Source organism: Mauremys mutica, chromosome 5 (genome assembly GCF_020497125.1).
Source record: "Mauremys mutica isolate MM-2020 ecotype Southern chromosome 5, ASM2049712v1, whole genome shotgun sequence".
NCBI lineage: Eukaryota > Metazoa > Chordata > Testudines > Geoemydidae > Mauremys > Mauremys mutica.
The window spans coordinates 73,120,253-73,137,759 of record NC_059076.1 but is presented as its reverse complement, the minus strand read 5'-3'; the positions used below and the strand labels follow the sequence as shown (position 1 = coordinate 73,137,759).

At 43.1% G+C, this 17,507-nt stretch overlaps 1 protein-coding gene across 12 annotated transcripts in view; it reads left to right on the top strand.

Annotated features, from left to right (window-relative positions):
* The first annotated feature begins 3,892 nt into the window (after window positions 1-3,892).
* The window catches only part of CBR4 (carbonyl reductase 4), a 30,558-nt gene continuing 16,943 nt past the window's right edge, over window positions 3,893-17,507 (top strand). The window contains exons 1-4 of one of the 12 annotated variants that reach the window (XM_045017818.1): window positions 3,893-4,005; window positions 4,173-4,216; window positions 5,694-5,756; window positions 16,758-16,899. In XM_045017818.1, the coding sequence (XP_044873753.1) occupies window positions 16,758-16,899 (142 nt within the window). In that variant the 5' untranslated portion in view covers window positions 3,893-4,005; window positions 4,173-4,216; window positions 5,694-5,756. The other 11 variants (XM_045017816.1, XM_045017821.1, XM_045017815.1 and 8 more) reach the window with 11 other exon arrangements.

Sequence of the window (17,507 nt, the reverse complement as noted above, 5' to 3'; positions counted from 1 at the left end):
ACATGGCTGCCTGCACGTTCGTAACCAAACATGCCAGGCTTCGCCTCCATCCACTTCAATCGTGGCTCACCTCGGTGTACCACCCGGGCAGAGACAGCATAGTCATGGTCGCCTCGATCCCCCCGAGCGTCCTAGGCTCCCCCGACTGGGGGTCGACACCCTCCCTGGTGTGTGCAGGGATGCTGTTCCATCCACCTCACCGTCCCTCATGACGGACGCCCCATCTCTCGGCTGGGGGGCTCACCTGGGTCAGTTTCGCACTCAAGGCCTTCGGTCGGCTCAAGAGCTGGCCTTGCACATCGATGTTCGGGAGCTGAGAGCAGTCTGCCTTGTGTACCAGGCGTTTCAGCAGCACCTGCAAGGCCGTTGTGTCTCGGTGTTCACAGACAACACAACGGCCATGTGTTACCTAAACAAGCACGGCGGAGCATGGTCCTCCCCTCTTCGTAGGGAGCTATCCAACTCCAGGACTTCTGCACAGCCCAATCGATAGAACTGGTAGCATCCTTTCTCCCAGGGGTCCGGAACACTCTGGCGGATCGCCACAGCAGATCCTTCCTGTCTCTCAAGTGGTCGATTCCTCCGGATGTTATCCATTCCGTTTTCCGGAAGTGTGGCTTTCCCCGCATAGTCCTCTTCGCTCTCACGAGAAGAGAGAGAAGTTCTGCTCATTCCAAGGCCTCTCCCCGGGCTCGATCTTGGAGGCTTTTCTGATGCCGTGGACGAGCTGTCTGGTGTACGCTTTTCCACCGTTCCCGCTGGTTCACGGGGTCCTGCTAAAACTCTGCAGGGACAGAGCGCACCTGATCATGATCGCTCCAGCGTGACCCAGGCAGCACTGGTACACCATGTTGCTAGACCTGCCAGTAGCCAACCCGATTCCCCTGCCTCTTTGCCCAGACCTCATAACGCGGGATCATGGCAAACTTCACCACCCAGACCTGCAATCCCTGCACCTCACAGCAGGGCTGCTGCGTGGCTAAACCGATCCGAGTTACGTTGTTCTGCCTCGGTTCTACAGGATTCTCCTGGGTGGTAGGAAACCTTCCACTCCGTTAACGTATCTGGCCAAGTGGAAGGGTTTCTCCTGCTGCTACGAAACGCACAATGTTTCTCTCACCGAGGTTCCGATCCACTCCATCTTGGACTACCTCTGGTCTCTCAAATAGCAGCGCCTGGCGCAGTCATCATTAAGGGTACATTTGGCAGCCATCTCTACCTTCCACCCAGGGGAGAGTGGCCGCACCGTATTCTCACATCCTGTGGTTTCTAGGTTCCTCAAGGGCTTGGAGCGTTTATACCCCCAAGTTCGCCGCCCTGCCAAAACCTGGGTCTTCAACCTGGTTCTAACCAGTCTTATGACTGCCCCATTCGAGCCACTGACAACATGCTCGCTGATATACCTGTCCTGAAAGACAGTTTTTCCTTGTAGCCTTTGCATCGGCCAGACGAGTCTCCGAGCTTCAGGCTCTCAAGGTGGACCCACGGTATACTGTGTTTCTCAAGGGCACGGTGCAGTTGTGACCACGTCCGGCCTTCCTCCCCAAGGTGCTGTCGACCTTTCATATCAGCCAGGATATCTTCCTTCCGGTCTTCTTTCCAAAGCTACACTCATCGCGAGGGGAGCACATTTGCCCTCCCTAGACGTCCGTAGGGCGCTCGCATTCTATCTCGAGCAGACAAAACCCTTTCGTAACGCCCCAACTCTTCGTCGTACTGGCAGACCGGACGAAGGGCCTACCTGTCTCCTCCCAGAGGATTTTATCTTGGGTGACGTCGTGCATCCGCACCTCCTGTGACTTGGCCCATGTTCCATCAAGCCACCTTACTGCACATTCCACCAGTGCTCAGGCTTCTTCTGCTGCCTTCCTGGCTCACTTACCCTTCCAGGGGATATGTCGTGCAACTACCTGGTCCTCGGTCCACACCTTTGCCTCATTGGTTCAACAGTCCAGAGATGATGCAGCCTTTGGCTCAGCAGTTTGCATTCTGCAACATCTAACTCCGACCTCACCGCCTACGTAAGGCTTGGGAATCACCTAACTGGAATGCATATGAGCAATCACTCGAAGAAGAAAAGACGGTTACTCACCGTTGTAACTGTTGTTCTTCGAGATGTGTTGCTCATATCCATTCCAGACCCGCCCTCCTTCCCCACTGTCGGAGTAGCCGGCAAGAAGGAACTGAGGAGCGGATGGGTCGGCAGGGGTATATATTCGGCGCTATAGCGGCGCCTCTCCAGGGGGCGCCCAGCCGACCCACCGAGTGTTGCTAGGGTAAAAATTTTCTGACGAACGTGCACGCGGCGTGCGCACACCTAACTGGAATGGATATGAGCAAGACATCTCGAAGAACAAGAGTTACAACGGTGAGTAACCATCTTTTCCATTATGTGAGAGAACTCCTGCACCCTTACAGATCCCCCTGACTTCAGTGGGGTGCTATGGGGTTTCACAGCAGTGAAACCACACACACAGTGAAGTGAGGGGTCAGTGGACAAGACAAATAAAAAGTATTATCCCTAACTAAAGATTGAAAACTGAGGTTCAGAGAGGTTGTGACTTGTCAAGTTATACAGGACATCTCTGGCAAAGATAGGGATTGAACTGGTCTTAACCACAAGGCCATCCATCAATTAGTTCTCAATATTTTTTGCTCTACCATTGACCTTCCTCCTCCTATTTCCTGCCTACTGCTTTCTCATCCTCACTCACGTCACATACAAAATGTAAACTCTTGGAAGTAGGGCCTGTGTCTCTCTGTTCTAACACACTTCTGGCAGTAGAAATGAAATGCTATTAATAAAAATTCTAATTATAAGCACTTACATATTTCCTCTTGTCTGTATCCTCTATAAATAAATTTCATTTTTAAAAATGTGAGAAGTGCTGTTAGCCCACTAACCATTTGTTTTGATAGATCTAATGAGAGTTTGGGATCCAGGTGGCATGCCATATTTTTTTCCAAAACATTTTAAAGTCAGTGACAGACAACCGTCTCACGCTGAAAGAGCTCTTTGCCCAGGTCACTGTAAAGCAAAGGTGTTGCTTGTTTCTATTCGAGCAGAATAGCTCTTTATGAAAGAATGCCTGTAACTGAATACCGATTTGATCAAGCAAACAAGAATGAGTTTTGTGTACATAGACACTGCACATTCCAGAGGCATAGTGGGGATGGTCAGCAAGTCCTGCAAGAGTTGGCTGGAGCTGTCTGCATGGCATATGTGATACTGTAGTGCTCACTGAAAGCGGTTGCAGGTGTTCAGGGATGCCTGTCAGTGTGTGAACAGAGTTACAGGAAAACCTAGGGCAATGGGTGCCTCAAGAGACTGGAAGTAGATTTAGTTTGCCAGTACGACTATAGGCCTGGATGGTGGAGAGCAAGAGTTTATTGCCAGCTGAGGTCTGTTCAGTGGCCTATCTGAAATGAATCTAGTGGCCTTGTTCTGGTGCCTGGTAAACAGGCCTTCATGTATCTCCACAAATGGTAACTTGTAAATTTGCAATCTCAGGTAGCAGTTCTAACACTGAAAGGAACCCTGAAGACTGAACATCCCTCTTATCTTTATTGATGGCCCCTTTGGGCCAGGGTTGAGGTACAAAGGCAGAGAAATGTGGGGAAATCTTGCACTGTTGCTTTTATTCCATGCCTGCTCTGTGACTAGATTTAAAAAAAAAATCAGTCTCCAGTGCTCTCCATCTGGTATTTGCATATGTGCTAAAATTAATGAGAAAAGCAAAAACAGAAAAATCTAAAATATATTTTGAAAATATTGTATAATACAAATGATGTAAAGCTTTTAGCAACCAGTGTTCTACACAGACAGGTGAATAAGGAAACAGCATGTTACAGTACAAAAATTAACTCATATATATATCCTTGTGGAAGCAGCCTCAAAACAGGAAGCTGCAGTGTGCTGCCAGACGTGCAACACCCTGAGCAACAGTCTTTGTTCTACTTGATGTTCCATAGGACACTGCTTCTCCTGAAACACATGTACACTGGGTGAGTCATGTGACTTTAACTCTAATCTTCAGTAAAACTGTAATGAGGGTTTTTTTGTTTTAAATACACAAAACATGTTTTCGTTGGAAAACATTGATTTGTAAAAACTTTTTGCAGAAATATTAGTTTCAATGATTTGTTTGCAAAATGGAATTCTTGTTTTCCAGCTAACCCTTCAACGCAATTGACTATGGAAGCACCAAAGAAACTGGTGAGATTTTAGTACCGTATGTAGCATCACATATTTGCCTTAGTATGATGCTCTAAACTGATCATTTTTGAAGGTAAAAGTTTTAAATACCTCAGTTGAATAAGGGACTTGTATGTGACTGTGACATTACCCAGGGTACAATCTGGATTGCTGAACTGCTGTGTCCTCTCAATTTTCTATCTGGGGTGCCTATTACACCACTCTGCTGTGAGAGCAACCACTTCTGGTCTTGCTCTCACACCGCCTCTAGCATGTAAATTACTCCCAGCTGAGTTATGCTTCTAGCCAACCATTCCTAAATTGTATTGCAGAGTACACCAGCAAATTCCCAATCTCAGACTTGTCCCCAGAAATGTGCGTCCAGCTCTTTCCTTCTGAAAAATACAAGCTCATAGAAAGTCTGTCATTTAATTAATAGAAAATGATATGCACAAATCCTATTTCCTTAAATGGAGTTTCCCAAACTATTAAATCATACTGGCTTAGATAAAACTATAAAATGAGTTTATTAACTACAGAAAGATTTTACGTGATTACAAGTAATGAGCCAAAAAAGTCAGAAAAACACAAACTAATAACAAGCTGAGTGAACTTAGAGCAAAAGATTTCTCTCACCATATGCTTACAGCAGTCTGCCTGGATTCCTTCAGCCAGGACCACTCCACAGTTCAATGACGGTTCCTTTGTCTTTCAAATGTTAGTGAGTAGAGATCAGTGCGGAGAGGTGACTTGAGATCCCTCAGTTCCTCATTTTTATATTTTTTTCCTCCTCTTTGAGAATTATCTCCAGCAGTTGAGACCCTTTGCCAAGATGTAAATTTCTCACTCACCCTTCTTTCTGCCAAAGAATGTCGCCTTAGCCAGGTGGTAGTCCATTTGATTTTGTTGACACCTGGCTGAGGCATCAGTTGGCTTTTGTTTCTGAGGAACTGGTCTATACCTGCTTTTCCAAACTTGGAGCATGTCTCACTCTTCTGGTGTTACTTAAATCAGTCAAGTTGTCTGTCTCAGAAATTCAAAACTTTTTATAGGAACTAGAAAAACCGATCTGACTTCCTGGCAAAGTGGTAGTTAGCATTTAAAAATTAAAATACCCCACTCTGCCAGAAATCAGATGAATATTTAGGATATTAATATTCATTTGACCACAGTGGGTGTAGAACAGGAATTAATTTGGCCTATTGAAATTTCCACCAATGTAAGATGTTTGTATATAATCAATTATGTCTTAAATTATTGCACTGTCTAGATTATTTCAGATTAACATCTTTGAAAAGTGTTATCACTTTTGATAAGTCCCTGAAGGGAGAAGATTCACTGATCCAAGCAATCTTCTTCAAATGTCACTTCTCATTTTTAACAACCTACTTCTTACCTTGTTAAGCCAATTGACTGGATATTTTTAGACCATTATCATCATGATCTAATGCTCAATCATTAGGAGAAAAACAACAATAAAGGCTTCTGTTTCTTACAGAGAGATGAAGTGCTCAGTTACATAAACAGCAGAGTGAAAATGTATTTCCGCTGCTATTAGGAGGTGAGAGATAAAACTAGATATGTTTGAAACAATCTGATAGAGAAAACTGAATCTTGGAAATTGAGTTTCCTGAAAGCTGTCCAAGTGTTACTGTATGTTACTCAGACTGCAAAATGGATAACAGCTGCTTTTAAAAAATTGCCTTTGACATTTCCTATAGCACTGTTAGAGATAAGGGAGGTGAATGGCCTGTGAGATGTGTGAATGTCACTATAACCCCTGCCACAGTTACTCTTTACTGTAGACTGTTCTGCTCTTATTACTCAGGCAAATCACCCACTGACATTTTTCCAGAGTAAAAAAGTGCTCAATTGGTCCCTAACTTGTATAGGGACCTATCTTATAAATACTTAATTGAGTAGTCCTTACAAGAAGTCAATGAGACAATTAGGATGAAATTGTGGGATCAGGGCCTTATAATTTCTCTTCACACGCTAAACTATTTTAAATAATTCCTTTGCTCTTTTCTTTACTTATTTGATATCCGACCATGTTTATACTAAATAATAGAAGGAAACAAATATACAACACTACTTTTCCACATACTTTAATTTAAATCTACTGCATTTCCTGCGGGCTGACCACCACATTTATTAGACACAGCCCTTACTCACATGAGTCTACAGGGCTGCTCACATGAGTAGGAGATGCAGGCCCAGGCCCATGTATGTTGTTAAACATAAATTCTCCTACTATATTTCACTGTAGGGCTTGCATTGAAAAGTGAATTAGACATAATACTGGATACTGTCCTTCCTCGTTCAGGTCAAAGGCAAAATAAAAAGGTTAAAATTAGTATCCTTTTGTGCTGTTACTGTAATATATTTTTCATTTTTATGATTGACTATATTCATAGTTCATAAAATTAAGTTCTGCTAATCAGACCACTGCAGGAAAGAACATCAAATTAATTCAGCACAATTAATCATGTCGGTCGTAAGGGAAATAAAAAATAATGTGCTTTAAGCAGGCAATAGCCCATAGTTTAGTACTTTTTATTTTTTTTTAAAAAGCATCTGTGTATAAAGTCACAACTAGTCCTGACTGAAGTAAAAAGTGTTGCAGTGTTACCAGCTACATCAAAGTGGTGAGTGAGTATGCTAAATCATGGCAATTCTCATTTCAATAATCTACTTTGCTGATAGATTAAAAATACAGTTTTGCACTGAAGGTGTAAATCTCCAGTAGGCTGGGTCATAGGGAACAGAGAGAGCAACGCTCCAGAGATGTCTATAGCATCTGTGAAGATCCGGTGTTTAAGACTAAGATTAGTGACATAATCAGCTAGTAGTCTGACACTTGCTGCCAGTACTTTAACATTAGCCCCATCTCCTTCCTTCCTGTTCTAGACTATTCACAGCTTTGTTTTTCTATGTCTAAATACTAAGAGAATTTACGTTCTATATTACCGCTCAGTACAAAGCAACAATGTAATCTTGTAATGTTTTCTGCTGTATTGTGAAACCTTTTTTTTTAATTTATTAGATTTTATTCTAATCTTAATAGTATCGAACATAAATACTGTGGGCTAAATTACCCTTGGAGTCACATTCCGTAGGCCTGATCTTGCAACACTTCTTCACTTGTAATCAGTGGGACTGTGTGTGAGAGTGTAAATGGCAGGATTAGATCCCTCGGTTATAGTTGGGATTGCATTGCAATGATACATGAACTGAAGCTGTAGAAGCCAGGTGGACAGAATTATAATATATAAATATCTAGTAGTTCAAACATGCTGATGATCTCTGGGCTACATGAGTTCTTTCTAGGTATGTGATGAATAGGTAGCTGACTATTTTCTGAGTGTTATTGAGGCTGGTAATCTCTATTGTGAGTACATCCTAGATCTTAAAATATCTGTTCACATCCAGGAGAATAAGATTAAGCTGTTATTCCATGATTACTCAAACTGTCCTCTTAGTGATGGCAGTAAAGTACCTTCTGATAACTAAAGCCATGATTTATCTTTAATAACTTGAGCAAAAACAACCAAGTGCTTTTTAAAAAGTCCTCAGCTTTTCTAAAGCTGGCTTCAAGTCTCCAGTATCCCTATCTGTCCCTTGCTTTCTAGCAGCTATAGCTGCCTTGAAAAAAGGAAGGTATTTGAAAGCCAATTTACAAACTACATCATTGGAAAGCAGAAGTCCTCCTAGTAGCAATATTTATTTATTTTTTTAAAAAAGATATCCAATGCAGAATGCTTCTGTAGAGCTCTAGAATTTAGTAGTACCAAAACATTTGAGAGATGCTTATCACTTACAAAATATTCTACACACCTAAGATACCATCCTTGTGCATTTAAAAAAAAAATCTATGGTGGATCCCGGGAGAGAGGTTGGTCCTGTCCATTTTTCAAAATCTCCCTGGGAGATGATCTGGAGACAGATGACTATAAACCCCTGAAGGAGCCACATGCAGAGGCTGCTCATGTGTATATCAGCAGGTGTCCTTGTCAATAATACAAGGTGTTGCCTCCCTACAGGCTGATGGTGCTGCATCCTCAGTGTTCTCTGTCCCTGTTGGCTCAGGCATGAACAGACAAGCTGAACTCTCATACCTTGTATTGCAGCATAGTGTTCAAATAGAGGGTTTGATAGATCAGTGGAGGCACAGAAATTCCAAGACTGAAAACACATTCTTAATTCACCTTTCTGTATGTCTGAATACTACAGGGTAAAATGTGAGATTGTTCACTGGTTGTGTTCCACTCCCATAATTAGTAGGCAGAACAAAATAGGTATTAAAACTGGAGTTTCAGCTAGAACCCTGAACTTCCTGATTTGTGGGAGTTAGGGCAATTTATATAACTTAAAGATATTTTTGTGGTTAATTTTGCATTGTTTTAAAATGTCCATGGAATTGCCAAGTGAAACACTGGAAACTGAAATCCTCTTATTAGCCACAGATCAGGCAGCAACAGTGCAATCTTCATTTCACCTTTACCAGTATACCTTACCTCTCACTGAGTGGAAAAATTAGCGTGGTCTCCATGTGCAGTCAAGCCCAGGCCATTCTGCTGAGGTTGAGAGTTAATGCCAGTTGTAATGTGAAGGAAGGTCCCGCACTTGCTTTGTTTCTTTAGTATAAAAGGCCTCTTCTGGAAGCTGTTCTATAAAATCATGAATGTGGTGATTTACACACTTGTTAAAAATACATTTTATTGTAGAGTGACAAGTAGAGAAAACTGGTGTATAGATATGTGGTTATAGTTATGTTATAACTGTGAATACCATATTCAATGGAAAATAATGCAGATTTGGACAGCCAAAGGAAACACAATAGACCAATGAAGAATAACAGGATGGTATTTTGGTCACCTAAGTATTTGAATAAGAGTGGCTGAGGAAAGTTAGCCACATTGCAAAATACTGCTAATTTTTTTAGTGATTATTACATCCCATACTTTACAGCAACAGTTGCTCAAAGTGAGAAAAGAGGAACTAAGTCATCAGACTACCACAGGAGATCTGAAGTATCTGATCTGAGAGATTTTAGGTATTCCAATACTAGTGGCCCATAACTAATGATTAAAAGATTACCTTACTTTGTTCTGATTTGCATTTGATGCTTTTCAATACATTAAATACCTTCAACTGCTTTGGTGACTTGCAGTATGCTTACTCATTTTTTCTATAAACTTAAATAGCTTTTTCTCAAACAATGACGTTTGCACATACTGGGCTGAAATCGTTCAAAAAACTGCAGTTTCTAGCGCAAACTGTTTGGAGTGCCTGTATGCTGTAGGTTTGAGTAAAGACAATTAGATAATTTTACTTGTAAATTGTCAAGTTCCGAAGGTGTCTATACACCGTTATATCGAGAACCATATGTGATTAATTTGCTTGTAATTCTACAGTCATAGTAAACCAGACACAGAAACAACCAATGTTGTGCTAGTTGCTATAGTTTTATCCATTAGGGATAGAAAAGATCTATTAGATTGAGTTCATATATCAGTCAGAGTAGGACACAGTCCCACAGGGAGAGGATGTATCCAATATTAAACTGATTCTTCTCCAACACAGTCAGCTCATCCTTTACAAAATTAGGAAATAACTAGAGGTAAACTGGCTCCGATTCATTGCTTATGTATGCTTTTGGCCATGTGCTTAAAACATGTAAAAAAAAGAAATCATTGGGAGAAAGGTTAACAACTTTTGCAAACATCTGGTTATTCTGTGGCCAATAAGTGATCTCTGATTACACATCTAAGTTTAAATAAGCATTTTCTAGACAAGAGCTGAACACAGTCTTGTCTGAACCATGGGAAAGAATGTTTTGCATTGTTGTTCTGTTCACTACATGATGCAGTTTAAAAAAAATGTTAAGAATTTCCTGCTTTTGTGTCACAGTTCCAATGTGTACAGGGAAGAACAACTTTTTATCACTTTCTTAAAGCATTATGTTATGCTGCCTTTCTTGATGTGAGGGATCATCAGACAATTATTAAGCACTAATTTATTATGTCACACGAATTCTGGCCTGTTACTCTACTCATACCATGTCATGGAACCTAGAATTATTGTCTTTAGTCCACCAACTTTAGCTATATCCCTTTTAATTGGGGACTGATTCTCTCTCTTTTTTCTCCCGCTCGCCCCCATGCCATTTTGCTGCTATTTCACCAGAAGAAAATGTCCACATTTTCCTTCTTGTGAACACTCTTTTGTATTACAGAACTAAGTCTGTGCTAAAGACTATTTTGAGACCAAATGTCAGCTCTCTAGTTATGTTATAGCTGGTTAATGGTGTGTCTGGAACCCCAAATACATCTTTCCCTATCATATATAAAGATTGGCCCATTGTAAATGATGTGTTAAAATTGATAACTTCACTCTCAGCGCTAATCCTGGAGCTCTTAGAAGCAGTCTGAAATCCTCATTGCTGAGGTTTACAGTTGAAGGTCAGAACCTCAGCATAGCACATTTCCCCTGAGCTAATAACTCTACAACAATTATATCAATAGTAATTTGAGAACTTTTCATAGTTGTTTGGGCTAATAAAAATTATTCAAAGTGTCCTGCACATAAGCAGATACAGTAGTAATCTCTAAACTTTAATTATTTCTCAGCTGAAGCCATTTAAGCCACATTTTGGATAGGGTTGCCAAACCTCCAGGATTCTCCTGGAGTCTCCAGGATTCAAAATTAATCTTTAATTAAAGATTGTCATGTGATTGAACCTCCAGGAATGCATCCAACCAAAATTGGCAACCTTAATTTCAGACTAAAGCATAAAAGAAAACAAAACTATGTAGTAAAGCTAAACAAATAAAGTCTTACGAGGGGAACGTAGTCACAAAACCATCAAATCCAGGCACACTTGCACTCTCCCCCATGATGGGGGAGACCCCGGTTTAATTCATTGTCTGTTATATGCACAAATTTCAATGTATCACTGCCAAATTAATCAGGTCTGTTCTACACTTATAAATTAGCTTGACCTAGCTATGTCACTCAGGGCTGTGGAAAATTTCATGTGCTGAGCGTCATAAGAGCAAAAGAATGGCCCCACTGGGTCAAACCAAAGGTCCATCTAGCTCAGTATCCTGTCTTCTGATAGTGGCCAGTTCCAGGTGCCCCAGAGGGAATGAACAGAACAGGTCAAGTGATCCCCTGTTGCTCATTCCCAGCTTCTGGCAAACAGAGGCTAAGGACGCCATTCCTGCTCATTTTGGGTAATAGCCATTGATGAATTCCTCCATGAATTTATCTAGTTCTTTTTTGAACCCTGTTATGGTCTTGGCCTTCACAACAGCCTCTGGCAAGGAGTTCCACAGGTTGACTGTGCTTGTGTGAAGAAATACTACTTTTTGTTTTTTAAACCTGCTGCCTATTAATTTCATCTGGTGATCCCTAGTTCTTGTGTTATGAGAAGTAGTAAACAAAACTTCCTTATCTACTTTCTCTACGTCAGTCATGATTTTATAGACCTCAATCATATCTCCCCTTAGCCATCTCTTTTCCAAGCTGAAAAGTCCCAGTCCTATTAATCTCTCCTCATACGGAAGCCTTCCATCCCCCTAATAATTTTGTTGCCCTTTTTATGAACCTTTTCCAATCCCAATATATCTTTTTTTGAGGTGGGATGACCACATCTGCCAACATCATAGTTAGGTTGACCTCTAACCCTTGGTGTATATGTGGCTAGTCTGATGGAAGAATTCTCCCATTGACCTAGCTATCATCTCTTGGAGAGGATTAACCATGTTGACTGGTGGGGAGAGAGGGGGAAGAGACCTCTTCTGTTGATGCAGGAAGAATCTGTACTACAGTGGCACAGCTGCAGCACCATAGCTGTGTCTGTGTAGCAGCTGCAGTGTAGACATTCTCTCTGTAGAGGAAAGGAGACCTTGAATCACTCAAAAGATCCTCTGACTACTGAATGGCTGAGCTGTGTTGTCTCATTCAGTATTATCTCATCTATGATAAAGGTCTGGTCTTCTACACTTAAGAAGTTTTATTGGCATAACCATGTCAGAAGTATGTTGGGGGTGGGTTTTTTTTCTGATATAATTATTCTAGTAAAAGCCCTAGTGTAGATGCAGCTATACTGGTATAAAAACGTTATCCTGTACACTGAGGTGGAGAGAATACCATTTTAATTATGCCAGCATGGTTAAAGCAGAAAAAACATAAGTGTAGAGACAAACTGATAGATCCATGGGGAGAAAGGGAAATATACTAAGAGGAAGAGGGGGGCGGGAAAAAAGATTCTTAGATATCCAATAGGGATATGCTAAAAAGAAAATTGCAGCAATTTTCAATGTAAATGTGATGCAAGACAAGTTCTCAGTACACTTGCATGCCAAATCATTTCTGGCAACAGATTCTTTGGTACAGGAGCAGGGTTAGGTTAAAAAGTACAGTGTTAAAATAGTTGATAGGTTCATTGTAAATTACTGCTTCAAGGTGTAAAACTGAGATTTCAGTTCAAAATCCTAAAATCTCTAAGCTAAGATAGAAAGCAAAATTGACTGTGTGCTAGAGAGGGAGGTATATGCTGCATGGCACATAAGTAATAGCTGCATGTCTGGGGGTGGGTCATGCAGGAGTGACTGGAAGGTTTGCCTGTAGCATTCTCAATAGAAAGCACTCAAAAATCATGAATAGGGTCCCCAAAATTGAGACTGGCTTAAAATATGAGGTTTTAAAAAATTGATTATTTTATTGCTTATTTTCAGCAACTGTGAGGACTAGATTTACTCAATGTTGGCAACTCTTGTGATTTCACCATTTCATGTACATGCTTTCTTAAAGATCTGGTTCCTGGAGGCAATGGACTAGGCGAGCAGCTCAGCTTTTGTTTAAAAATGAATTTCTGGTCCTCACAGATGTAGAGAGAAGCCTGAGAACGTGGCATGAGTGCGCCCGAAAGGCTCAGTAACCGGCAGACAAATAATCACCTAAAATGTAGTAGTAAAAAAAATTCTGAATGATGTATTGATTGAGGTTGGCATTACTAATTTTTGTTTCTTTTTATGAGAATCTTTTTCATTTTAATCATAGAAATGTAGGGCTTGAAGGGACAGTGAGAGCCCAGAATAGCTGCGGTTTTCACAGCGGCATCACGGTATTGACTCGTATTCAATTTGTGATTCCCAAGAACCACCTGCTGTGACTCCAGGAACTGCGGCTTTATCGCCACGTGATAAAACTGACGAAGCCTGGTTTGTGAGATGGCAGCTGGGGCAAGGTGCCTGTTGCGGCTGCTGTGAGGCTTTGGGTGGTGGTTAATTACTGGAAGATTATTCCTAGTCCAACGCAAAGACCCTGTGCGCCAGGGTCGTCCTCGGTCTGTGAGCCCCACGCAGCAGCAGCCGGAGCGTCACCTGGGCACTCCTACTACAAGTTCCAGCATGCACTGCTCCCTAATAATGCCCGCAGCCCGAGCAGCCTGGCCGCATTGCACGCCGGGACCTGTAGTCTGGCAGGATCTGCGTAGCGTTTTATGAGCGGCGCTCCAGTCTCCGCCCGGGCGCCACAACGAAGGAAGGGCTGCGCGCGTGCGCGTTTTTCCAAGTAACAGCGCGAGCGAGGTAGGGGGAGGAACGCTGACGAGTGGTACAGAGCTCGGCGTGGTCTCCATGGTAACTGGGTACTGCTGAACCCCGAGTGTAGCTGCGCCACTGTGACAAGCGCCTGCAATAGCGCGAGGCCAATGGCGCTTGCAGCGGAAGGGGAGCGGGGAGCACGAAGCTCCAACGCTTGCTCCGCCCCAGGGAGCCGGTTGCCGCTCTGAAGCCTGTCCCCGAGGCGGGTTCGCCAACTGCTGCTCTCCCTCGGGGAAGGCTGGCGGGAGCGGGGCTGGGTGGTGAACGCCCGGGGGCGCTGCCTGCCAGACTGGCCGCTCGCGTGAAGTTCCCGCGGGCGGAGGGAGTCCGCGAGAGGCTGCGCTACAGTCACCTGGAGCCGAGGCTGAAAGCGACTCCCGGGAGCTGTCCGAGCTCCGCTGGGTGTTCGCGGGCCGAGCCCCCGTAATGTTCTCCTCACGCTGCCCTTGCAGGGCGGGTGTGCGCACGGAGGAGCCCTGCAAGCCTGTGGGCCTCCTTGCAGGAAGAGTTAACAGTCCCGTTCGTGCCCAAGGTGTGAAACTTAGGAGAACAAGTCACCCCGCGCGCGGGCGTGGGAGAGCAGTGATGCGGAACATCACTGGAAGGGGAAGGCGTGGCTGAGACATTGTGTCCTGGGAGCGAAACGGTGTATAGCAGCTGCTGCATCTAGCCTAGGTGGCTGAGCAGATATTAGTGCTGGTCAAACTTTGACCAGAAGCCAAAATGGCCCCAGTGGTAGAAAAGGTGCAAAGGACTGCCCCTTCACTAGTCTCAGTACCACTCACTACAGGGATAGATTTTTTTTTTTCTCCCTAGGATCCAGTCCAACAGGCCTTTTTTCATGTAAGTAGTTCCAGAATGGCCTAGAATTGGTAAAGCATTTTGAAATCCTTTGGTAAAAGGTGCTATGATACAACACCCATGTCTGGAAAGATGGGGGTTCTGTAGTGTCTCAAAGGTGAAAATACACCTCTACCCCGATATAACGCGGTCCTCGGGAGACAAAAAATCTCACTGCATTATAGGTGAGACCACGTTATATCAAACTTGGTTTGCCCCCCCCCCCCGTTCCTTGTTCCCTGACCGCCCCCTCCAGAGACCCCTGTCCCTAATCACCCCCAGGACCCCACCCCCTACCCAATCCCCCTGACTGCTCTCAGGGGCTTGGGGGAAGGGCTCCCCCCCACACTCACTGGCAGCGGTGGGAAGCGGAGCAGCCCAGCCCCAGTTTGCTCCACTCCGTCAGCTCCCAGCTGCAGTGCTCTGCTTCCAGCCACCGGTGACTGCGGGGAGGTTGGGGAAAGGATGCCCCCCCGCACTCACCGGCGGCGGAAAACGGAGTGATGTAGCTCCAGCCTGCTCCGCTTTCCTTGCCCTGGCCCCAGTCATGTAGCTGCGGGGCATCTGGGGAAAGGTCCTGCACTCACTTGCAGTGGGAAGTGGAGCACCATGGCTGGGAGCTGGCAGAGTGGAGCTGGCTGGGGCTGGGCTGCTCCGCTTCCACCGCTGCTGGTGAGTGTGGGGGGGATCCCTTCCCCCAAGCCCCCTCCCCCGAGCAACACGGCTGTGGCAAGGGAAGCAAAGCGGGCTGCTCCTGGTCCCTTGCTAATTCCCTGGGCCACTCTGGGACTGTGGGGTCCCCAAAAGTGCCCTCCCACAGCTCCTGCCCCCCAGGCCCTGGCAGGGGGAGCCCCTGACTGTGCCCAAGACCCTCTGCTGCTTATTGAACCCCTCGGCCCTGGCCTGGCCCGGCACCCTTAACACGCTGCTCAGAGCAGCATGTCAGAGGTTTACTGCGTTGTATGCGAACCCACATTCTGTCGGGTCACGTTATATCGGGGTAGAGGTGTACCAATCTTGACCTTGTGGTAAAAGACAAATTGCAGTGATTCAGTAAGGGGGAATGACCCTATAAAATCTTATTGATTCTCTTCTGGGCTACTCTATGAAACTGCCAGTTGTGATGGTCGTTTGTGGACTGATGATTTATTTTTCTTAAAGGATATTGTCAGATTTAGAAATCTCCCAACAGATTGTATAAAACTGCTAAGTGGAGTCTGTGTAGTTCCAGAATATTTTCATGTTAAAAACCTATGTTCATAATTTCCCTTTATGTAACGTGGCAGTTAACTGAAAAGATAACTTTGGCATTCTTTCCATAACCAGCAGGAAAGAAACTAGGCCTCTTTTCTACCTTCACGTCTCCCACAGGAAGCAACATTATAATGGCAAAGTGACAAATTCTAGCACCCTAATTCTGTCTTTACTAAAGCACAAGGTTTTGGCCTGAAGTTAGGTACATACCTGCTCAAGCATCATTTCAACTGATTAAACAAGCTTTTTATTTAAAAGCAGAAGCAATCAACAAAATACTGTTCGGTTAGTGGCAATGTAAACACCGTAAGTGTTACTAATAAAAATAGGGTATGTTATGGTGTCCTAGAGATGGTTGGGATGAGTTTTGAGGCCAAGGTCAAAAGACTGAGTGGCTTTAATATCAGAAGTGCTAATACAGTAATCACATTTCGTTCTTGAGTTGGCTTTGAAAAGACTGAATTATAAGCACTGACTTGAGCAGGTATATAATTATAAAGATAATTATATTGCTTGCAAACTTTATCACACTCTTAAAATAGTTAATTTGTAGTTCATGATTATCTGACTGCAAAATTGAAGAGTATCTGTAATTCAGAAATTTTAGTACACTTTTGTCCTCAACTGAAGATATTCCGCCTTAACACATAGCTAATAGTGGTTAGTTCAGCTGTTTGATAAAGTTTAAATAAACTAGGTATGAATACAGTAACACTGAAACAATCTGATATGAAAGAGTGCTCTTCAGTGGGAATGGAAGATAATTGGCATCATAAAGGATCAGGTCCTAAAATACATGGTGCCAGTCATGTTGATTGTAGACTTATTTGCTGTTTGTGAACTATTCTTTGGAGATGGCCAAAGTTTGTGCTATTTTTGGAGGATCCAGAGGAATTGGAAAAGCTGTTGCACAACTACTGGCATGGAAAGGATACCGCTTGGCTATTATTGCTAGAAATCTGGAAGTAGCTCAAACTACTGTGAATCACCTTGGGGGTATGTATATTGCTTTGTTACTGTTTGTTCATGCACTGTCCACTGTTTAGGTAACTGGTAAGAGTAATACATTAATATATCTAAACTGAGCATATTCACAAATGCAGGTGAAAGTAAAAGGCGGGAGCATCTATTTGAGAATTAAGCCACATATAGAAAAGCAGATAGTAAATCCTCCATCTGAAATAGTGTGAATAATGGCCTGGGTTTGTTCTCATGATTGTCAATAGAAAAGTTCTCATTAACTTCACTGGGAACAAGATGGTCTATTTTGTTTTTAAATTTGTGTAGTTTCAAAATGAATGTCCAGTGAATTTTGTGTATTATAAAGTGCATTTAAACTATTTTTTAGCATAGTTGTGTACATTACTGTTTTGAAACATAAGCCATGAAATCTAGGGCCTGACACTGGCAGGGTTTGTGTTATATTCCAATACCATTTTTTTTAGTTAGGAAAAGTGTAAATTCCAAACAGCATTTAAGAACCATCTATTCTTTTGGGAATTTTAGAGTTATAATATTTTATAACAATAATATTTTGCATTTAAGAGCAGTTCACGTAGCAGTTTACTTTTTTTCCCAAAATATATAATCTTCATAACACTCCT